Source organism: Echinococcus granulosus (genome assembly GCF_000524195.1).
Source record: "Echinococcus granulosus chromosome Unknown EG_S00074, whole genome shotgun sequence".
In the NCBI taxonomy this organism is placed as follows: Eukaryota; Metazoa; Platyhelminthes; class Cestoda; order Cyclophyllidea; family Taeniidae; genus Echinococcus; species Echinococcus granulosus.
This window is the reverse complement of record NW_020170454.1, coordinates 122,784-146,240: the sequence shown is the minus strand read 5'-3', so window position 1 is coordinate 146,240 and position 23,457 is coordinate 122,784. Positions and strand designations below refer to the sequence as shown.

The following is a 23,457-nucleotide window of genomic DNA, read 5'->3' as shown; positions in this document are numbered from 1 at the left end:
TTTTTGCACCAGGGTCCTCGTATTTCTGTTGCTTTGCTCCAAGACCTGGTTATTATGGGAGAAGCCTGTTATCAAAGATGGGAGGGGGGAGGCTGAGAGGTGGGCCATCGGCACAGATGAGACCTTACAACACCAACCGGTGACCCGAAATAGGGAACAGATTTCTCTCTCCTCCTACCACTTTTCAGCAATGACCTCGACAATCTCCGGGTCTGTTTTTACCCCCTCGAAAGTTAAAAAAAAAGGAAGGGGAGAAGTTTGGGGACGACGTAATGATGTGGGTGTAGATTTAATTGGGGTACAAACTGCACTTTTGATTATATTGTGTTGCCATTAGGAAAATCGCTTACCATTATTCCTCGATTTGGCTAATGGATAGACAAAAGTAGCAAATATACATGGAAGGGATTCGGCTTTTTCTACCAAAGGCAGGTGAAGTCTACCAACAATTTTACTGCTATTGTTTTTCACATGAGACAGTTTTGAGTGGCCCGGCCTAGAGGCCTGGCAAAGTTGCACTTCTGTTATGACCGGAATAAGTGCCACTTTGCCCAAATTGCGTTGGATTATGCACAATTTTATGTTAGCCCGATGTAATGCATAGGGGTCAACGGGGAAGGGGAGGGGAGGGCGAAAGCAGGGTTACCGTTAATAAACGTTTATTGTTTGCTAGACATTAGACAGTAATTTTTGATGGCACCCAAAACAGCACAAATAAAACAAATCCCGACAGGACTTACTCAAAATACACCCATCGGACGTGGGGAAATTCTGTAGGACCGTGGACCATTTGTGGCCTCTCTTAGAGCTGCGCACTTCGGACCACCTTCTAATGCAATAATAAGACATCCGAGTACAAAGGGTTTGAGGGACTGCGGGTAAGCTCAGCACCCCATGGCGCTGAGGGGGCAACTGTGACTATGGAGATTGAAGGGTCTACTCAGGCTTATCTATGGGACAAAACATCGCGTTCCACTACTCGGGCTCTTTGTTAAGGCGTTTTTTCGTAGACACGCATTGTGGTGTCGCCTTGAGGAGGCTTGACAAAGTGTTGGCTGCTGCAAGGAAACGAGGCTACACTAATCTCACCGTTGTCAATCTCCGCTGGATCGCCTGTTCTCTCCAGCGGGTACGCATTTATCTACATGGGGAAGGCTTTTGTTTGGGTCGGAATTTCCCACCCCTGCTAATCACTCAGTCCCGCAGAAAATGTTGCGAGACGTATCATCGGTGGGGAAGATTAATTATTCATGCAAAAGATAGATAGGAGGCTGTAAATATGGAAAGCCTACACTTTGGCATCGAGAAGGAGGCGGTAAAAGTGGAGGTATTGTGATACTCCTGCCAGTGTCCCATCTGTCCCGATGGGTGAATATTTTATTTGCAAGTCAATGAACTACGCCCAAATAAAGAAATGTTTTTGGGTTGTGAATTTTCTGGAAACTCTCACTAAGTATTTCTTTTTATGGGGGGGGGGGAGGAGGAGGTGCAATTGCTCCCTATCTAACCAATTGTAAAAGGATAATTTTGTGTTCATGGATTGCTATAAATAGGTTCTCAGGCACGAAAATCACTGTCTACTTACGTGATTTCTGTCATAAATGTCTCTCCTTGGCAGAGGCAATTCATAATTGGCATGTCAAGCAAGGTGATGATGACAACAGTAGTGGCAGAAGTATTCCATCTTATTGGTTACATATTCAACAATTTCACTTCTTTTTTGGTTTACTTGAACGCAATAATAATTGGCAGTTGAGTCAAACAAAAATATGTTGTAATATTTCGTATTTGCCTCTTCTTGCGCCTCTTAGACGGGATGCTCTCTGAGTCATATTTTGCGTTGGCATTTGTGACAGCAATGCTGTCAGCGGGGAAGGGGGGCGGGGGGAGGAAACTTCAGTGTATATATTGCATATATCAATCACTTTTTTACAGAAAAGAGAAAAGTAGTTTAGAAGCAAAAAAGAATTTACCAAACCAATCAACAATGTTTACATCCTCCACCACATTTGGTAAATCCCCTGCCTTGGGGACTATAAATACCCACTTACCTTTCCAGGTAAGAGCGTTTGGCACCCCATGTTACCACCGTTTTGGTAATTCAGTCAACTGTGGCACCTTTTTTCCATGAGTCGCGTAGATTTTGAAATAAAAAAGAACTTAGGAAGCCGGTCGCTCAAATAAAATAAGTAGCAACGCTCAAGAATTTTCCATCTTCGCCCGCATTCTGAGTGGCTGAATGCACCGGTAGAAGAACCTGTTGAATGGCGTCCTGCTGGTGACATGCTAGTTGATTGAAAGAACTTTGTTTTATCACCACGTTTGTATTTTGTGGTGCCGACCGCGGCCGTAGTGCTAATAGCCTAAAATTTCTGCATGATGACGGTGCTTAAATATAAACATTCATCCTTTGTAAAACAAGAGACAGGATAGAAACAACGCCTTTTGTTACCCGACTCTCATTCCCTGCTGCCAGGCTTCGCCTCTCTTCTCCGCCCATCTTCGCATCCAAATTTCACGGCACGATAATTGGAGGACGATCAAATTTAGCCATTTAGCTTGGAAGAAAAAGCTGGTCAATTCACATTTTTTTTAATGAAAAAGTGGACATATTGTCTCAAACTAAGACAAAAAGTGCGGTCTGTGCTCAAAATTAACCTGACAACCGAAAGCATTATTCATGCATGATGTTTGAGACCGTTGTCCCACCGATGCTCGAAATAGTTCCTCCAAAAAAGTGAATGAAAAAACAGGGGTTATTTACAAAACCGATGTCCAGCTCACCTCGACCAGCCCTCTTCTCCCTTTTTTGGTGGGTAGGTGGAGTTTTTTCTTGGGCCAATGCAGTAATGTTTGGCCTAATCATGTCCCCTGATAATTGAAGGTTGCTTTAACATGTGAAAGCAGCCTTTACTCCTAATTAAGTCCTCCCTCTAGTTAATGCAAGATTATTTGGTAAAATTAATGTTGTCACAGGCTGCCCCAGAGTTTCTCGCCTATGAAGAAAAGGGAAGTGAAGTATCCCCATATAATCGCTCTTCACCTTGTCTTCCCCACTTTGTAATACCAATATGTTTATGAGGTTGTCGCAGTATTTCTTGTCAGGTGTGATGTGGAAATTGGTGAGTCTTTTTTAAGGGAGAAGGAGTCATCACCCAACTCTGTGATTGCTCTGTTGTTTTCTAAATTGCTCCTTACCAAAAAATAACCACCTTCAACGGCATCTGGATGCAGAACATCAAACGTGCGTGGAAGGATCTCACAATTTTGGCGACAGACGGCAGCAGCCGCACTGCGACACCAAAAACAGACGGAGGCAGCGGCTTCATCTCCTTCCAGCAGTGCTTTGAACTCCGAGGAGGTGATTGTTCAGGGCCTTCTGAGGAGCATTTTTAAGCACTCTTGGCCGACCCTCCAACAGGTCACCTGCTGGCAGCATTCCTTCCAAAACCTCCTTCAGGATCCACGTAGGTTAACTTCAGCTTTAATCGAATGCAGGAGTATCCTTTAATTCATTTTTCACCAGACAAGTCAGTCCCAAAGAGGTGAGTAAAAATGAGCGTTTGTGTGATCTCATGAAATTCAGACTGGTCAAAGGTCAATGCTACCGTGTCGACATCAGCTCTCGCCGAGCCTACTCAGTGAAATATGCACCTTGAAGCAAAAAATGTTGAAACATGGAATTGCGAAAAAAAACAAACTTTCAGTTGCAGCGCTTATGCTATGCCCTGCCGGTAGCGATGCATCCACCAGTCACGTCCGCCTGGTGGAGCGCATTCTGGGAGTGTTCTACTACACCACCCCCTATTTATGAAAACACTCATTCTAGGGTCAAATCATTTTACGGACAAAAATGCCTTCATTTTGCTGTCATATAAATGCAATTGTAATGGCCTTGGGATCTACCCTCGGTTTTTTTGACAAGGAGTTTTGCATCCTTCTTTTGACATTTAGGATTTTTGAAGGGCCTTTTAAAGCCATTTAATACCTGGTTTGCATCTTGGTAAACCATTGCGCAGAAACTGAGCCTCTGACAATTTCGCCGTTCCCAGAGGATGCCTTTCTTCTAGAACACAGCAGTAGGGCGATCATCCACATTGACTTCAAAGCTGTATTTCTCTCAAGTTTGATTGTGGCTTCAAAATCATTCTTGAAGGTGGTTTGGAAGGCTGTTGAACTGTTGGCGCACATAAGAGCAGAAAAAACCGATGTTGACATGAGGGGGATTCATCGACACTGTCAAGCCACGGGATATGAAGAGCTCTCGGTACGCTTTAATGAGTCGCCAGATCGGCTATGGGAACTCATTTGCAGCTAAATGCGTGTGCTTTGAAATTTTTCTTGTAATATTGCAGAAGAAAGCGCAAAACAAACTTGGATGACAACGTTTGTGGCATGAAGAACAAAAAGTTTGTCGAAGCATTATACTACTTAAATAAAAGCATTCAGTAGAAAGGTGGCAAGCCTTGCATATAATTGGACAGGGTAAGCGGAAATCCAGCCTACTCCGTGGTATGAACCTCGCCGTCAAGAGATCGTTGGCTAAGTAAGCCCCGAATTCACCCAACCCTCAGTGACAAACGAGTCACACAAATTTATTTTGGCGCCATCACTGGGAGTTAAGATAAATGGGCCTGTGAAAGTTTAACCATTAGCCGTAAATCGCATAAAATTTAGTTAGTAAAATTTCTTCAAATCCTTGTAAATTATGTACCATAAACTTTCCTCAACCTTATCATAAAAGAGATTCTTTTTCTATATTAAATTTCACATCACCTATTCCCTTCTTTTCACTAGTTCATAAATTAATAAAAAAGACGTGTTCATTTTTTGTTGAATAAAACTGGTCTCAAATTGCCTGAAAAGGGGTAAAGTCATGCCTTTAAGGTGAAGACATGGGGGAAAGCAAGCCCACGTTGGTAATGCAGCGCCCCGAGTTTGCCCTGAAGACAAAAATGTAGGCATATTACTTGGACAAAATGTGCACTTTTGACATACAGAAGGGATCGGTGCTACTGGCATAGCCCTAAGGCGGAGCTGCAATGACCATGGCCTACACTGTTCGCGTAACCGAAACGAAGAGTTAAGCAAACAACCAAAGTGTTGCACAGCCCCCTGCCCCGCTTTTGAGCGTCGGCCTCGGTGCCTCCTCGATCAACCTCCTGCGCCAGCCGTTACAGCGCAATCGGTGCTGTAAGAAAATAATCCACAAGTCAGCCACACCAATTATCAAATTCTTATGCAATTGAGATAGTACACTACCGCAACGTCACTGATCTCCCCTGGCAATTCTACTGGACCTGGACCTCTCTTTGGGAACTGTATTGGAGGGACGCGAAATGGGGTTGTCATGGCGCATGTTCATCGTTAATCATACGGACACTGACCTGAAGGCAGAGACATGTAACAGGCGACGGGATTTAGCATAGTTTCTTGAGGATTAGATTTTGCGTCTATCCCTTCTTGCCACTTTGTTCTCATTTCGTTGCTGCTCAGCCATATATTTATACTGATCACATTCAGCTAGTAGAGAGGTAGAGGAGGTATCGCATGTTCACATAATTGACACCTCCGTGCAGGTACGGTAGACAGCTGCGTAACGAACTTTTCTAGTGGGCGCACGGCTACGGTCGTTTCAGTTGTTAATGCCTTTCTGGCAGAACAATGGACTGGGGTAGGTGCCGAGGGTGGACATAACTTCGCCCTCCTGTTGGGAGTCGTCACCGATTCTCCCATCCGCAGCATATGCACTTTTTCTGTCCCACCAAGAATTACCATCCAGCTGAAGAGAACAGGATAACTGTCCCTTAAAACTGGATTCGCTTGTCGCGAGGCTATTCTGAGGGTGGAAGAAGCCATAACACTTGGGCAGAATATGTATTGTTGGCGTGGAGAGGGGCATGAGGGTTACCGACGTGGTCTGGAAACCAAACCTTCCGGTAAAGGTATAATGGTAGAGCCCCTGTGTGGCCCGTTACCAAAACCAAGAGTTAAACATGTAATTAAAGTATTATCTTGGGACCACAAGCATTGGCTCTGAAACCTTTGCCCTTAATATGCTAACCTGCTGCAATTTCTGTCTTAGCCATCTTTTTATTTAAAGTTCCGTGCCTGGTAGTTTTTTTATGAAAACGGACCTTACCTTTTCCTCGGTAGAAACTACCGTAGTTGTTTGGATTATTTAAATGGCAACTAATTTTGCGAATTATTTCAAAATAAAATAAATTACTGCACATTGGACTTGGAATGGGTTATTCATTAATGCGCTAGCGAATTGTCCTTCTGTCGAGATTTCATTTACTTATTTGATTTTTCATAACTTGGGGAAATAACATTGAAGACGTGGAGAAGTATCCCTCTTTGCCCGATTAACTCGCTAGTAAGGACTTCTTGTTCACATTAATTGTTTCGGGTAGACTGATCACAACTGCCACCGCTTACCCTTCATGGAGTGAACAATCCTGTCTGCAGTTACACCACACTCACACACGCATAGACACAAAGCAAGGCAAAGCTCTGTCCTGCGGATTTGGAGTAGAGAATGCCGCAGAATTGCGGAAGTTTGTAAGGTTAGCTGTGGGTTTTGAGTGGAGAGCAAAAGGCTTAGAGACCACCAATGTTGCGCTCATTGCTGAGAAAACAGTTGAATGGAAAAGTTATTTCTCAGTACAAGTGAAGGACGAAGTGACAATCATTCGAGCTTATTATTATTATCTGATAATGCTTCCACCACGTTCTCCCTACTGACATAGGTGTGACTGAGTCACTCCATCAATCAAGTCACCCCATGTTAGGTGTTCGTGACACATGAATATTGGAATGCGATATGTAATTCTTCAATTTAGGACCTTCATAAAATGTGATGCATCTTTGGCCAATTTACCATCAGAATCAAATTTTTAGGGCCATTTCCGACTAAGGCTTTTAATTAACATCTTCCCACTGCATTAAACTATCAGTTCTACTTCCTACTCGACTATTTCCCTCATTTCTTCCTATCCATTACCCTCCAGGCAAAATCACTTAATCCGCATCATGCACGTTCCGTTGAATGCACCTTTCACATGGAGATGATCAGTTTGCGTCTGCCACAATGAACTTCTCTAACAAACAGATTATTATAAAGCCTTTCATTTTTAATGTAAAAGTACTCAAGTTACCGTTCTTCGCATATGTTTGTCTCTCCACTCCGAAACAATACGTAGCAACGTGCGCATATATACAAAGGATCACCGTCCATAGTCGCCAAACAAAGAGACACTCGTCGTTCAAAAAATATTTGTTTTTATTAGCCAGTGATATCAGTGACTTGACGCATGAGACATTTAACTACACACAAGGGAGTGAGCTAGCAAGCCAATTATTCATACAGGGGCGCCATGACCTTAGAAAACAGTATTGGTTAAGTTTATCAAGGGGAGTCATTGCGAGATGGATAGGCTGATAAAATTGGAGTGTAGAATTCGATTAAATTGCTTTTAAAAAATCTCAGTTGACTTAATTTCGTGACACTAAGCATGTTTTTGTTTAGTTGTATACATAGCGGTTAATCATTAATTGTAGACACTTAGAAATTTATAGTTATTCCTCTCTATGATAAACAGTCCTTTGTTTTCATAAATGTCTGCTTATTTCTATCCATTTACCCATATTTATGTAGAAATGTATGTGTGTATGCATCATAGCACCATTTGTCTAGTATTTGTCTTTCTATCTTTTCTGTTTTGAATTTCATGCAGTACCACGGTTTTTGCCATCTTAAATAATGCTAACCATGGGACTACCCACAATGTTGGCGAAATTTTAATATCTGCTATTATAGCCTTAGCTAGACAAACACCATCCCAAACGAATGCAACCGCTTCAGAATTTTTAATTATACCTACAGGAGAGATAATAGTCTGCCGCCAAGTTTATACGCCGATAAGCATTCACTCACATCACAGGCTCTCGCGGGGGGGCTGGCAATTGCATAAATACAACCAATTCACTGACCTTATTCAAGCCGTTTTGGGTGTTATCAGCGTCGCTTTTTTCTTATAGATGGTCTTCTGGTATTTCGAGAATTCCTCCAAGGCGAATTTAGTGATGAAAATTTGGAATTCTGGATCGCCTGTCAAAAGTACAAGGCGCTCACTGATGAGTCTTTGCAACGATTACGGGCACAGGAAATCTACGATGGTTTCATTGCCTTCCAGTCTCAAAGGGAGGTCAGTTAAACTCACCTTTTACCATCGCCTTATTCCACTCTGTCACTAATGAGTAGATGCTACTTTATTCATAATTAAGTACCCTCTTACGGATAAAATTAATTTTTGTAAGTAGTTTCGTATTCGCCATTACTGGAATACAATTAACCCTAGGTAACAATTTGTTGCAAAACAAATATTTTACTGCCAATTATGGCACGCTTGAATTATTCCCGATTAACTGTTTGCTCTCGCCGTCACACTGTAAACATATTTTTCCCTTCAAGAAAAAAACGAAATTCATTGTAGTGGAAAGTACATTTTTGCAGAAATAGGTTTGGTTTTTTTCCTCTTGAGTGATTTTTTCCACCACCAGGCAGGATTGATGATAGCAAACAGGTCACCAAATTTAGAGTGGCAAATGGACGTTCTTTGGGTGGATTTTACTGCCACTTAACAGCGCCGCTGGTGATTGTTGCACAACACTTTTACAAGCGCTTCATTTTCCCCACGACTGTCCCGTTTGAAATGCTTTTTCGGAAATTCCTCTCTCCACCCATTCGATGCCCCTAGACGGGTTGGTGGTCTCGTGTTTGTTCCACAGCTTGTACGATTCAGTGGTATTTAGTTTTTAAGTTCACTCCTCTGACATTCCCCTTTGATCATTATTCTACTTTATTTACAACTTTCGTGGTGTTTTGAACGACCGACTATTCTGACCTTTAGTTCTTCACTATTTCCCCTTTCAAGTTCCCCTTAAGTGATTATTTTGTACAATCCAGAAATTGGGTGGACAAAGACTCTCCTTCCACATCGGCAAAAATTAAAATCCTTTATTAAGAGAAGCAGGATAAATGTAACGCATGTCAGATTGGCATACCAGTATGGCCTGATTTTCTCATTTATGGAGAAAATGCCCATTCTAGTGATAAGCGTCTTATTTTTTCTAGTTGTCGGGATGTTATCTGTGTAAACAAATGCATTTACTGCTGATAAAGAGAAAAAATTTTAACTGATTCATTTAAGCCTATCAAAAAGGCATTTATCCCTGCTTGATCTGTTTTTGTTTTAGTGCAATTTTTCCCTTGCACAAGTTGTTTTGGCTCCTAACCTTCTTTTTTCCTCCTTTCTGACTGAATTCCTCCCACAGGTGCCCTTTTGCACTCATGCATATAATAAGTGTTGGATGCTACTTAAAAGGTCAAAGTAGAACTTGACGAGAACCCGACTACTAAAATGCAATCATTTCTGTAGTTACTTTGACCACATAAGCGTACTTTTCAAAATGCACCTCGAAGGAGGCCACCGGAATTGATTCCAAGATAATTTGACTGTCGTAGTCAGATGCAAGACTATTTTGAGATTTTAGAGTAATTCTCGATCTAAATGCCACAGCAGGTTTTTTAAAAAGCTACCTTTTAAAGCGGGTTTTGCATGTTGAATTTCATTATTTTTCCCAAGGTAAATCTTGACTGTGAGACCCGATTGCAAACAGAGTTGCGTCTATCACAAGCCGAACCGGACTTATTTGACGCAAGTCAGAAACGCATCGAAGCTCTGATGGAAAAGGATCCGTATCGACGCTTCCTACGCTCAACACTTTACCTCAAATTAGTAGGTTTTTGTCAAAAGCAGGAGGGATCGAATTCCACTCCTACCGACAGCAAGACAGTGGAACCTCCATTCGCCCTCCCAAAACCATCCAACTCCGCGTCTGTCCACTAGCCTCCATCGGCACTGGACTGGTGTACAAGGTCAAAGCACAGCCATTGTGTTGGCTTTGGCGATTTAAGGATTGTCTCCATAAAAGTGACCAAATCGGGACTGTGAGGAGGGAAAAGAGGAGAAGGAGGAGGAGGAGGAGGAGGAGTGAGGTATGCGTGGTCCTCCACCTCAATGTAAATAAATGCATTTATCATTCCTGATTTACATGGAAAACGATTTTACCCATTCTGCTTCACGTACTTGTGTACATACGGAAACACTATTTTGTTAAAAAAGAAAAGTGAAATTCAGTGGATATTGAAGACCTTCTCACTCCTCTTCTCCCCGCCCTGCCCTCCGGTACTTCTCAAAGGCGCTGTAAGGCCTGCAATTCTATACACACTTGTATCACAAGGGGGCACAAAGACTATCAGATTCACGGCCTCGATAGTGTGGACGACAGAGCTTACATGCCACCAGTATGTAGGCTGAATGGAAGATGGCTACAACGATCCGTCCAACGAAGCTATCACTACGCTGAGAAGCACTAACGTTTCCAAGTGTTCACAGTCTATATTGTCTAAGAATTATCGGCATAAAATAATTTAGTTGCTCAGTGACGTCTTTAAGTAACAATTTATTATACTAAAGGACCTTGGTTACTTCAAATTGCGTTTTTGTGTTTATAAATTAGACGAGTTGGTTATGCAAATACTGAGGCTCTGGGCAACAGCAGGCAGAGGTGACATGACCAGACTTGGGATACCAGCATTAAGGTGGCTGCAAAATGGTGCCTAGTGTTATGCATAATTAAATCAGGTGTCAAGGTGCAACACTGTCGCCGTGCTGTCAACGTGCAGGAGTAGTCGCGCCAATACAGTAGTCTGGGCACTTCACGCCACCTAAAAGACAGAAGTCGATCAAGTAGCTATATAATCCTAAGAAAAAATAATATGCTACAATTTTGCAAATTAAATAAAATATTTAAATCGAAATTAGAGTTAAAGTGGACTGGATTACTGGGTTTATCCCTAGCGTCACACATATGTGACAGTTGTGTTTTTTTTTTCATTTTTTGATTAATGGCTGCACTGATTCGCGTGTCGCGGATATAAAAAGATGTTGGATGGTCTTTAAGTGGCGGAAAATGAATAGCTTTTGTTTCTAGGGTGTCCGATTTTTAGGAGATCCTGACACTGGACTTGATGCAAGGGTGAGGGTTGACCAATGTCCTGCTTTGTCAACGATAGAAACTTTCATGTCATACATAATTTTAGGAAAATTTGCGTATGACAGGCCAGTTCTGAAGCATATTTCCTCAGTTTTCGCTTCTTTACCGCATCGATGCTACTCAGTTAGTTGCCTAGACTTTTGCGGATACTTTGGATTGCCAGTAAAAGCCATTCCACTGGGTTGCCAGCATCGCCTCACCAGATGTTATTCTTACAGATGCATAAAGATAGCACCAACGAGGCACCAGTTGATTAAAAGCATAAGGATAGGAAACATTTGCTCAATGTTTCATTCATTTGGACAAAACAGAAATGGAGTGGTGTTTATTGCGGTTTAACATCAGTCTCCTACTGGTGACCTCAAACGCCGTTGTCAGTCCCCTCGACTTACTTCTCAAACGCAATAACTAAGTCATTTGCATGACGGCCAATAACTTCGTCAAAAAGTCACGGAGGGATGCCACTGACTATGGGCGGCTAGATCCAATGAAGGGCCTTCTAGAGTCATCTCGAACCTTGGCATACTCTTCCATTTCGACTAGATTTTCGTGATCTAAATCAACTGCGAAGAGCAATCTGCAATGCAGCTCCTCTAAAGCCAGTAAGTCAAGATTACGATTTGAAGGTGCAGTATCTTCGCTTTTCGCTATTAGGTGATTACTCCTGTCAAAAGGGTTGGCTTACGAAATGTGCTCGCAGTAGCTCATTGAATTGTCTGCAGCGCTACTTTCAAACAGTAGTAGTGACAGCAAAAAATCTTTGCCCGACCATTCAAAGCATGTCCATTCAATTCTCTACGTTTCTGACGCATTGTTGATTATACCTTGCATCACCCCAAATTCACATTTTCTTATGCGAGTCACCGAAAAATAATTTTTTATCCCTTGTTTTATTCAATGGCTCCGCTTTTAGGTTAGCTTCCTTGCGACGGGAGGATGGCCTACAAAATGCCATCGTTGCTGGTTATCGTTTGATTTTGCGAAGTAGAAAGGCAGTGCATTTCCACCTCCTTAGAATAATTTAGAAGTAGAATTATAATTGGTATCCCAGCTTTCATTCCTTTATTTTACTGATTCCAGTGATGGAGTGACAGCTATTTCGGTTTAAGCAAAGGGTGCTTTTTGGTCAATCATGTGGGATCAGTTTGCATCATTTCTCACCAGATACGGCCAAAGGTATAAACGTAGTGGTTATTCATACATGGAATGCTTCTTTCTATTTGCCAAATCAAAAGTAGCCAATTTGCTAGTATGAGCGCAATATTTTGGCAAATTGTTTAACCTTCGATCAGTTAAGGTAGTGGGTTACTGAGGCGCTCCGCTACTGTACTTCTGCAGGGGCAGACTTGCCTCCATTCCACGTTAATAGTCCCAAGCCCTTTTGCATGTCGACAGTAGATATCATGCCAGAGTATCATTCCTTCTTTCGGCATTGGGGAAGTTTTAAGGCCCTGAATTGGTGGCAGTGGAAAGTAAACCCTTTTTTAAAGACAACACTTCTGATTTCTACTGCTTGATGGTAACTCGTAACGCTACGGAAACAATTGCTTGCGCTGCGGGTGGAGGAACCTGTGACAACACTTAAGAGAAAGCTATTACTAACCCAAGTGACAGTAGCCGTGAATCACCTGGAAAAGTTGGTCACGGAGCTGGCTACCGTACCTGCATGTAGGTGTTAATTATATGAACACGCCATACCTCCTCCACTTATCTACCAGCAGGATGGAAACTAGATAAATATACGGGTAGGCAGCACTGAAATGAGAATAAAGTGGCAAGAAGAAATAAACGTGAAATATTATCCCTAAAATAACTGGGCTTAAACTCGACCTATGTTACACGGCTCCACTCTTGGGTCAGTGTTCGTACATCTAGCGATGGAGACGCTTGATGGTCAGCACTATTCCTCGTCCCACTTTTCCCAATATACTTGTCATAGAAGACGAAACTCCAGATGCAGTAGAATTGCTAAGAGGGATCAGCGACGTTGTGGCCACGTATCACCTCAACTGTGTGAAAATTTGATGACTGGCTATTACATTCGGACGGCTGACGCGGGAGGTTGACCAAGGAGAGCGTCAGGTCCGACGCTTAAAGAAGGCGAGGGGCTGTTTAAAATTTAATTGGTTGTTTGGTCATGGACCATTTGGGAATTCCATTCCGAGACTTCCCTAAAGACGGAACAAGACACAATACTCTGATAGAATATTTGTTGTCGACGTATTGGCATGGCCCGGATGCCAGGCCATCCGATAGAGGTACAATGGTGGAGCCCGCAAGTGTTCCCTTACTAAAACCTATTGTCAAGCAACCAACTGAGTGTTGCAATTGAATGGTCAGTAGACGTTAATCAATGCAACTTAACTAAACTATTTGGATGTTTTTTTCGAACCCTATTGGCCCTTCCTTGCCAATCTAGCCATCATATTTATTCCTTTTCACGATCAAAAAACTCCTTTTCTTACAATAGTTCAACACATGCAAATCATGCCCTGCTCCAAAGATGCAATTATACAGTGTTAAAAATAGGTCGTCTGTTAGAAAGAAGCTTAGATTAAAGAAAACTAGTTCTCTAGGAAATTGTACAAAGGGTGAGTGAAAAGGGATGTGCATAGGAGATGGTGAGGCGCAAGAATTTGTTTCATGGGACTAAGTTTTGTCTTCTGTTAGGAAAAAGAGAGGAAATCACATCACTCAGATTGTAGTCAGAGCAGGAAGGCAGCACCCAGACAGCTAACTACACAAGATCATCAACAAGTGACAAGTGAGAAATATCTTCTCAAAGTACAGGACAAAGATACGGTACTGGGTGATATCAGTAGTATCCTCGCAAGTACTATCGTCATCTTAATTAATTTTTTGCCTCATTTTTTAATACCGAAGTCTTGAGCGGTCTGGAAAGTTTCGAAATTTGCGCTCTCACGCTTTACCTCCTGATTGGCCAATACCACTTGCCACCGACTTCAAATGTGCAATGTTATCATGTAAAGCCAACGTCAATCAAAATACCCTAAATTCAGTAGTCAGCTAACAGTCATGTGTGGACGAACCGCAAATTCAGCTTAATCATACTGACGGCCAACTGAAGAAGCCTGTGTTGAGGTTCTTGTTCCCCGATTACTCGACAGGATGCAGGCTAAGGTACAGACGTTATTTCGTGGCAGGGTTGAATTGCGGGAGTAAATTTAAACTTACCTGGGCTGAAGCATTGGGTGGAGATTATGACCAGTAGGGTCACATATTCCCCCTGTGTCTCCATGCAAACCATGTGGAGTGCTTGAAGTGGTTGTGTGGCATACCATTTTAAGGTGGAAAGCAAACAGCCTCCCTCCGCATCCCCAAGTCAGACAAATGAAATTCCATGTCACTGTGTGGAAATCACAATCAAATACTGGTGTCATCTGTAACTGTGAGTCCTAGGTTTCACCACGGATTATTAGAAGAGAGACGTAATTTGGGAATTTCATGTGCTGCTGCATCTACACACTGACGAATGCGGCCCACTCAATCGTCGGCGGAACTCCGCTCGGTAAATCTACTCTCTCCTCCACGGTGAGACAGATTTTTCAGGAACCGCGAAAAGAAAAGAGGAGATATTAAATATGATAACTGAATGGGACAGAGAAGTATAAAGGGTATGCAATCTTTCAAGGCACAATCCGACTCAATCCTGTTTCTGACACCAATCATAAGGAAAATCTTTGGTCTCGCTATTAAGTCACTCACTAACGGTCCAAATCACCCCAGTAAATGAAGCTAGCAACAACAAGCCGACTATTTTGGCTCTACTTGTCATTTTGATGACATGTGGAAAGGGACTGCTATTGTCGCAGTCCTGCATTTATGTACTGGAGTGCTAATGAGTGACCCTTCCCTAGGAAAAATATTTTAAACCAAACGAAAAAACAGGTAGATTTATATGAACTTTTGTGAATTAATGAAGTATAAATGATGTATGTACATGACATTTAGAGCAAGGAGTCAAGATTGTTCAGCTTTAAGCCCCGTGACAAGTTGAAGGACGTCGGTAAGGCATTCAATGGAGTCACGAACAGCCTTGTCACATACATCCTCCTCCTCTCCCTCGCCATCCTCTTCGTAGATGGTATTACAAACAGCTACGGTTGCCATGGCGTCAGTGAGAAGACGCTCTAGACATCCCAGTCGCTGGTTCTCATCCGTTGCACTGTCAGCGGGTAGATGAGCTTCCCCAGAGAGCAGACGGGTCTTCACCTTCTCCGTGACCTTGGTCCAGTAGGCCTCGCAGGGGTTAAGACGCTCGGTATGGAGGGGTGCTAGTTGCAGGCGTCTCGGCACTGATGCCGTGGTGGGGGCATCAGTGTTTTCGAAGGCGTCTGAAACAAGTACTGCATCTGACAGTAGCTCGGGTTGCAGATGCTGGTGGATCCAGATCTCCTGGTCGTGCTTGGTGTAAGGACCGCGTTTAAAGGAGGCGTGGAGGAGACCGAGGTTGGATGAAATTGCTGCCAGACTGTGAATGTGCAGTTCCTGCAACCGCGAGACGGATTTACGTGTGTGGAGGTTGAATATTGTTCTACCTAGAGAGCGTTTACATCTCTTCAACAAATCACTTTATAGCTTCAGCTTAGAGGAACCCATTCGACATGAGCTTTGGCTAATCCATCAAACCAATGCTACTTGTTCTTATTTTATTTTAAAATAAATAAGTGGGATGCCGTGAGAAGAGTCTAAATATTGCTGTCTGCGAAAGCTATTGCTCAAATTTTTTTGTAAAATGTCAAAAAGACTGCTCACCAAGCCAAATAATTTCTTTTCCCTGTTCCATATAGCTTGAGATAGCAGAGATGTATTTTCGTGTCTCCTCCCTAGCTTCCAGAGAGGTGTGGTCGGGTGGAGGTATTCTGCTGCGTGTGAACACCATTCCCCGCAGATACTTGTGAGCAGTTGACTGGGCGACTGTCACAGACATCTCGCCTTGCAGCCGCAGACATATCTGAGCCGGTGTCATCTTCGGATCCGCCTCGTAGAGACTACACACAAACTCTACCACCTTGGAATTCACCTGGCTCGATGTGGATCGTCCTCGTGGCTTTTTGGGCTTTGGCTTTGTCTCCTGTGGTGGCCTTTTGTGAGCAGAGGAAACCCAATAGTAGGCGGACTGGTGCCTAATACCGAGTTCTTTCGCTCTTTGGGACCAATTCTTGCCCTCTCTCGCCCAACTCACAATCTCCTCTCTCATATACTTGGGGTACCGTCGTGTGGCTGTTTGAGAAGTCGCGAGTCCCTCTTTCATCCCTTACTTGGACGAAAATTTTGTCCACATTTTTCGCTTGTTCGCTCACTCGTCCACCAGCGTGTTTTGAAGCGGCATTGATTTTGCTCGTGCTCCGATTGGTAGGCAATGTTAAGCATAGAGCTCTCCTCTCATTGGTTGGCTCTAATGTGCGTGCGTGCATGTGCGTGTCCATGAGCGTGAAAATAGCTGAATTTGATGCCTCGCGGAGTCGAAAAATCGATGAATTTGGAGAATCGTAAGTTAAAATTGTCGTCAAATTTTGAAATAGTTTGTTTGGAATAAAATTCTGCAAGGTAATAGGGCTTGCAAGTTATAATTTGCTGTATTTTTAAAAACCGTTTTTGGTCCTTTTGGGACTAAAAAAGCAAAAGCCGAATAGAACCTCACTGCAGTAAATTTCAGTCAGAATTTAGCCATTTTAGAGGACCAAAGATATTAAAAATGTGTTTGATTTCAGTAGTGAGATATTGCTCCATTTTCAGGAAAGTGCACTAACCAGGGTGCTGGTGCTGATGGTCTAATCGTCTATATTGTTAAAGTACGGTCAAAAAGGCTTTCCCATCATTTATTTCATGCTGTGGAAGTAATGTTAGAAGAACAGAGGTATTCATGTTTACAATCAGGTGCTTGTTTGACGTAGTTAAGACGAAATGCGAGTGCATTTCCTATTGGGTTTGGGAAATGTAAAATGCGAAAAATGGAATTGATGCGTTCAAAAATTGCAATATTTTTTTAGGCCAACAGACCATCTGTGATGAACACCTGCATCAACACTTCCACATAGTTCACCATCGCCTGTCCAGATACGATTCGTCTGATAAAATATTGTAGCAACTCGAGAATTCTCTGAAAACGAGCGATGTAACGTTTGTCCTGATTATATATGCGTATCAGACCGCTGACTTCAGAAACAATCGACTCGTATCCTTTATAAAATTCCGTTGAAACAGTTCCTGACTCATGAGAGACACTTAAAGATATCGACTACCTTGTGAAAATGAAAAGAGTAAGGTAACGGAAGAAGGGGTGGGGATAACCATCCAAGGCAAAGGAGACTGTGTTTTACAGCAGCATTGGCTTGTATGCAATTTAAACTCCTCAAGGTCTTCTGTCACTGGCAGTTATGGCACTGACAAGTGTTATAGGCACCAGCCCAAAATTACAGCTTGTCACTTACTCTGCAAATTCATAATGAACTCTTCTTCTTGAATGATATGTCGTAATGATTTTAACAAGGGCTAGTTGAAGAGTTATAGCTTAATGCATAATTAGTTTAGACTGCTTGCTATTTACCGTAAGTATGGTAGTCTGGTGCTTTGCCTAAATATGTGTTTAGTAAAAAGAAATCTTCAGTCCGCACAGATTGCATTTGCACCCAGCGGCATATCCTTCGGATTATACTAGTGACTTTCCAGCTTTTCTCCGTTAGTACTAAATGTGCCAGCAGTATACTTTGGCTTATGGCGACACTAGGGCCGTGGAATGAGATGGTAAGCTGGATGAGAGCAAATAGCTAAAGTAGGCAGCCACACATTGAACAGTTCGGTAGATTTTCAGAGCAAATAAAAGAAGGAATTTCCTTGAACCACATTATTAAATTACGTAGGTTCACGATTTAAGTACGTGTTTACGTTTTAGCGCATATTTACTTAGAATGTGTTTGCACTGGTTGGTGAATGGAGTTCAATACAATTTCTACCAAGAAAACATTAAAACTCTGAAATTAGCACCGTTTTTTGTTTGGAGCAGTCAGACAAGGTTAGAGAGCATATTTTAACTTTATGTCAGTTTGGTTGGTGTGGTCTCTGTACTTCCTCTTATTTGCGGGTTTTGATAGAAGCCACTTTAATTCCATTCAATTCTGTGCAAATGAACCACTTTCGTTTTATGTTAGATATTTTGACAAAAAACCTTTTCATGGCTAAAATTGATATAAGTTAAGTAGTTTTAATTTTCCGAAGAGGCTGATGGGAGCTGGGATATCCCAGTGGACGAGCGGACTTTGAAAGCTGGGCCTGGAGATCAGGTCAAGGTCTCCGTGGTTATTTGAAGGCGCACATGGCTGCTAGACTTCCAGCTGGGTATTTGCCGTTAGTTATTCTGAAAACCTGACCATATTATTCCATTTGTTAAATGTAAAAGCATGCTTTTCGGTGAGTTAATACGGTAACTTTATTAATTAAGTTCGATCTGTTGAGCAAGTTTGTGTTGAATCTGCAATTTACCTTTGTGCTTGTCACTGCGATTTTCACTGTCCTTTTTTTACAAGTATAACAAGGTGGCTGCTCGATGTGCTTTTAGAGGCTTAGTAACAACTTGGAAAAGAGGTAGAATGGCAGAAACATTGCGTTGTTGTTGGCGATGCCTGGATACAAAGGATTTCCCTTGGAAAAAGGACTCTATCAAAAGCATTCACCCCTCTTCAAGATTGTTTATCAAGCCACCGAACATCTTTTGTCGCAATTTTGACAAACAGGCAATTGACAACTTTAAGTTTATTGTGGATCCGTCTCTCTATACACTGTATGCTCTGTGTGACAATGATTGGATGTCTAATGTCTGGCAAAATTCGACTAAACTCCTAATCATTTTGAACAAGTCATCTGTCGGAAATGAAAGGGATGAAATCGCAAAGGTAAGTGATCTAATTTTGTTACATCTTGCGTTTAATGTTTGAAATCTTTTATGTGGGATGTTTATACAGCATGAGGGCTATCCAGTCAATTTATTTATTTATTTGTATCTTTCTTATGATTGCTGTTTTGTGTAGGTTAATGATTACCTCGTTGAACACCGTGGAAAGGTTTTACTTGTTCTAAACGATGATTGTGGTCATTCTCCCGGCCCGCAAAGTATTTCATCTGCATCGAGAACACCCGATTTTTTGGCTGAAACAAATGGGTGGATTTGGAAAGTCGTGGATGGTTTTCTGTGTTTGCTGAATGCACAGGCAACACCTGTAATGATCGTTGTTAAGGTTGGGTTTCGTGTTTTCTTCATGCATTGTAAAATATGGTTCGGTTACTTCGAAGTTGGATTATCCCTAATATGTAACTTATCGCATAACTGACTGGAATAATACACTTTTCAAGGCTGAGTGAATACATTGAATATGTGGATGTTGGTTTTCGGGAGATCGAGCCAAATTTTATGATTTTTTTGTGAATAATTTGAGATTCACCTGGTCGTTTGTGCTACAGTTCCTTTAATCTCCCCAACAGCCATCCCTTCCAAGCTCTGATGTTTTTGTTGCAGTACTGGGCTGTTCCTTAGTTGTAGTCATTCGTATACATACGATCAGCTTACTCACTCATAGCTTGACATAATTGAAACAGGGAAGATTTTGAAGGACTGATATCCCAATCTATATAATGCAGTCTAGAATAGATATGGTGACCTGAAAAATGTGAATTACTAACGGATACTGAACTGCTAGCGTGATATGCATAGTGGTGTGGTACCACTAACTTCTTCTTCTAGCAGCCATTTGCCTTTATGGCTATTCTTAGTTTTTTTTTTAATTCGATGACTGACTGCTTGACGATTGTGGTGCTGTCTTTAGAGGGATCGCTACGAGGTCACATCTGCTTTGGCCCTTCTCGGGATTTCCTGTGCACAAAATACGGAAAAGAGTAGTCTTGCTTCAGCTACTACCCTCTATACCTGCAAGCCAACTGGTTCACCGGACGCTGAGGTTGGTTCTCATTCGATCACTAGTTGAGCTTCGTCCTCAATAGTCCTATGGCTGCTGCCTTTGCTTCCTAATTGGTTACTGGGGCTACCTTCATTAGGGTTGATTCGTCTGGTTTTATTCTCTTCTCCATTGAGTGAATTCGAAAGGAGTCTCATTGACTTAATCACCTATATCAAGCGATAGGGAGTGCCGACCCTTTGATTACTTTCATTTTGACTTTTTGTACACATAGGAGGTTGTTGAAATTCATTTAATAATTGCTTACTCTTAAGCGTTGCCATGAGCGGCAAATGGGTAGGTGTTGATCTCTAGTGAGTTGAAGGTGTTGCGTATCGACACTAATGTGAAGGGAAAAGGACATTCTTGCATGGTTTAGTTATACCGAAATATCGTTATAAGTGGAGAATGAAAATGTGTCAGATTGGCACTGTTATGTGTATGCAGAATTGAAAAGATTAAATGTTGGAGAACTTCTTGAAGATTTTTTAATTTGATAAGCATAGCATTCCCGATTAATCTTCGAGCGTGTAGGTTTAGGCAGTTTGGAATGTTGCTGAGTGTGCCATTATTTAAACGCGGTTATTAACGGTGGTATTTTCGGCCTTCAGATTCTCGAATGCCTCATCAGCCTTCTGGCAAATGCAACTGCCTCGAAAGTGGAGGTTATTTCCGCAGATGCGAACAAGGTGGCTTTCTCGTTTGCCGACTACTTCGCCTCCCTCAAGGAAACTTCTCGCTTAGGTCGTCATCCTTTCTGGAGTGAAGAAATGTCCTCGAACTTCTCCATCTCTCAAAAGTAATTCGTTACTCTAATCACTGACTAATTCAGAATTCTGTCAAAGTTGCCGAAACACTCCGGCTTGGTGCTTGTCTCAGCGATGCAAACGGCAGGAGTTGGTAACCTCTGATATCTTGCCCGAATGAGTACTGTGTTTTCCATAGGTCGAAGAGGCAATCAGTGGTTGTCTCCTCGTGGTGCGGCCTTATTCACAGCCCATCTTGACTTACCGTTCTCCAGGGAAAGGCAGTCCTTTTATCTACCGCATCTACTTTCGTGGATTCAGCATCTGCCTGCTCTTGCCGTTTTCCTAGCTTTAAATGAACTCCTTGAAGAATCTAGAGTAAGTATGAGACTTTGGAATCTTTCTTAACTAATAGCAGTAGTAGTTGAATCGTCAATGTCTGAGCTGTTGATACATGTTTTGCTGGATGCGTGTCGATGCTCCACACCGGCTGCATTTCATATTGCCAATAGCTTATTAGCAGAAGCATTTAACTAAAAGTAGCGGCATTTAATAAAGCACGCACTACAAAAGTGGCCCCATCGGGTCATGTCAATTAGCGAAATATTCTGGCTGCCTTGTTCCCGCTATGAGGTAGGTGGGAGCGGCACCGCTTTCTTGCCTACTTGTAAATACCACCAACACATCCATAACGGGGTTTTCAAACAATGTAAGGCCGAAGTCGCTCCTGTCGTTGTCACCTTCCTTATTGGCAATGAAAAAGAAGCGGAAGAGGTTGATTGAATGTAGGAAGTGGGTATGGCTTCAGTGACCCCTGCATTGTGAATCTTCATAGACTTAGAGGCTTATATTAGCTGTCTAGGAGATGGAGTCAAGTTTGGATGTGCTTACCCCTTCCATCAATGTAGCGGTAGGAAAGATGATAAATGAACAGTGTATGGAGGTCTGAAGGCTGTGGGTATGGGCAGAACGCCATAGTATGAAGACGACAACCGAAGGCGCGGAAAGTGAAGAGCCCGAGAAGTTGAAGATATACTTAATTGTGATATTTTTCTTGGTCTCAAACATTTTTTAGCCATATGGTTGACTCGATATCGGGACTATAGGAAAGTAGATGGATTTGGGGGTGGATAAGGTTTGATTATTCCATTTTTTGAGGAGTAGAATATCCTTGAAGCCTAGCCATTTTAGCATTCTTCGCAGCAATCCTTTCTCTGAGCTGCTTTCCAACTTATGGGTGCAGAAGGACTATCTTTGGCATGGTAAAACTGTCGATAATGTCAGTTGTCATTTATGGTGAATGGCTCAAAAGCCATCATACCGTACTTTTTGTGTTTTTTTCTTATAACTGCATTGACCTATGGTTATTGTTTTAGGCTAATAAATCGTCTAATCTGGAAGTGCGAGTCAAATGGCCAAATGATGTGTATGCTGTCGACAAGACTTCAAACACCTGTACGAAGATTTCAGGAGTTCTCGCTAGTGCCACGTGCACAGATCCAGGCGAGGTGCGATGCCTGGTAGGTAAGGTGGAGGGTTTATTGTACTAATTTGAACTAGGCATCGGTGTGAATGTGGCCAATTCGAAGCCGACCACCTGTTTGCATGATTTAATAAAAGTCGGCAGTGGGGACTCGAATGCGGTGCTCCCGTCAGTGGCTACAGTGGTTGGTCGGACGTTATATCACCTTGAGAATCTCATCAACCGCTTCGAATGCTGTGGTTCGAAGGAGATAGAGGAATTGTATACATCGGCTTGGATGCACAAGTGAGTGTTTAGAGTTGTGAAATAATGGGTCGATTGTAATAGGGGGTAACTCATTTTCATTCTTTTTTGGTGAATGTAGGGATCAGCAGCTGAAGGTTTTTGAGGACGGTCGGGAGATCAAGTGCACTGTGGTTGGCGTTGATGGATTCGGGTATCTGCGCGTCTTGAGTGAAAATAATGAAGAGATCGTTCTTCATCCAAATGGAAACTCGATCGACATGATGGCTGGGAGTGTGATTTCACGTGGCGCTCCCTAACATTTGTTCTATTTTGATTGTTTTGTATGGAGTGATTTGCATGACTAGTTATAATGTATCTGGGGTCATGTGAGGCTTTCCGAGTTATTGCCCGCAGTGTTGTGGGGGTCGGGTCTGGCGGAGGTTGCGCTGACGGGTGGGTTGATGGAGGGTCTAGCAATTGGAAGTTCTGGCCTCTGAGATGGGAGAGGGGGAGTAATAGCTCCCCTTTTGAGTTCATATGGCCAGAACTGAGGTAGGGTTCTGTTGTTCTGAAGTTAGTGGTTTCTGCAGTGTATTTCACCTCGTGTGTTTTAGTTTTTTTGTTTCAATAATAAAAAAACAAGCTACGGATTTTACTTTTTTATTCATTTTACGGGTTTGAAAATTTGTTTAACTGCGTCTCTTCATAGCAGACATCTCGAAATTTGTCGTTGAGCGAGTTTTGTTATGCGAGTTCGCCTTGTGCTTCACTCGAGGTTACTTTTCGTGATTTTATTATTTTAGTGGCAGGTGGGCATTTGATGCTTATCTTTTGGTGTCCTCCCTACGTGTTTATTTTCAGTCCCCAAATGCACTTTGTTCTGGTTTCGCACACTTATTGATAATTATCT

The 23,457-nt window shown here is 42.4% G+C and overlaps 3 protein-coding genes across 3 annotated transcripts; 2 read left to right on the top strand and 1 right to left on the bottom strand. All coding sequences in view use genetic code 11, as the record gives it.

The window, feature by feature from the left end:
* Positions 1-952: 952 nt before the first annotated feature.
* Positions 953-9,914, top strand: EGR_07300 (Regulator of G-protein signaling 3; the record flags this gene model as incomplete). The annotated part of the gene is made up of 7 exons (XM_024496549.1): positions 953-1,129; positions 3,278-3,467; positions 4,053-4,267; positions 4,485-4,546; positions 5,132-5,193; positions 8,044-8,210; positions 9,651-9,914. The coding sequence occupies 7 exons, from the start codon at positions 953-955 to the stop codon at positions 9,912-9,914; spliced, it is 1,137 nt and encodes a 378-aa protein (XP_024349025.1).
* A 5,191-nt stretch (positions 9,915-15,105) lies between these two features.
* Positions 15,106-16,399, bottom strand: EGR_07299 (hypothetical protein; the record flags this gene model as incomplete). The annotated part of the gene is made up of 2 exons (XM_024496548.1): positions 15,106-15,683; positions 15,901-16,399. 2 exons carry the CDS (start codon positions 16,397-16,399, stop codon positions 15,106-15,108), a joined length of 1,077 nt encoding a protein of 358 aa, XP_024349024.1.
* A 1,463-nt stretch (positions 16,400-17,862) lies between these two features.
* EGR_07298 (Biotin--protein ligase) lies at positions 17,863-22,864 on the top strand (the record flags this gene model as incomplete). Its single annotated transcript, XM_024496547.1, has 11 exons — positions 17,863-17,892; positions 18,377-18,483; positions 18,704-19,037; positions 19,173-19,379; positions 19,965-20,096; positions 20,705-20,892; positions 20,926-20,993; positions 21,039-21,217; positions 22,216-22,363; positions 22,400-22,607; positions 22,687-22,864. The coding sequence occupies 11 exons, from the start codon at positions 17,863-17,865 to the stop codon at positions 22,862-22,864; spliced, it is 1,779 nt and encodes a 592-aa protein (XP_024349023.1).
* Positions 22,865-23,457: the final 593 nt, after the last annotated feature.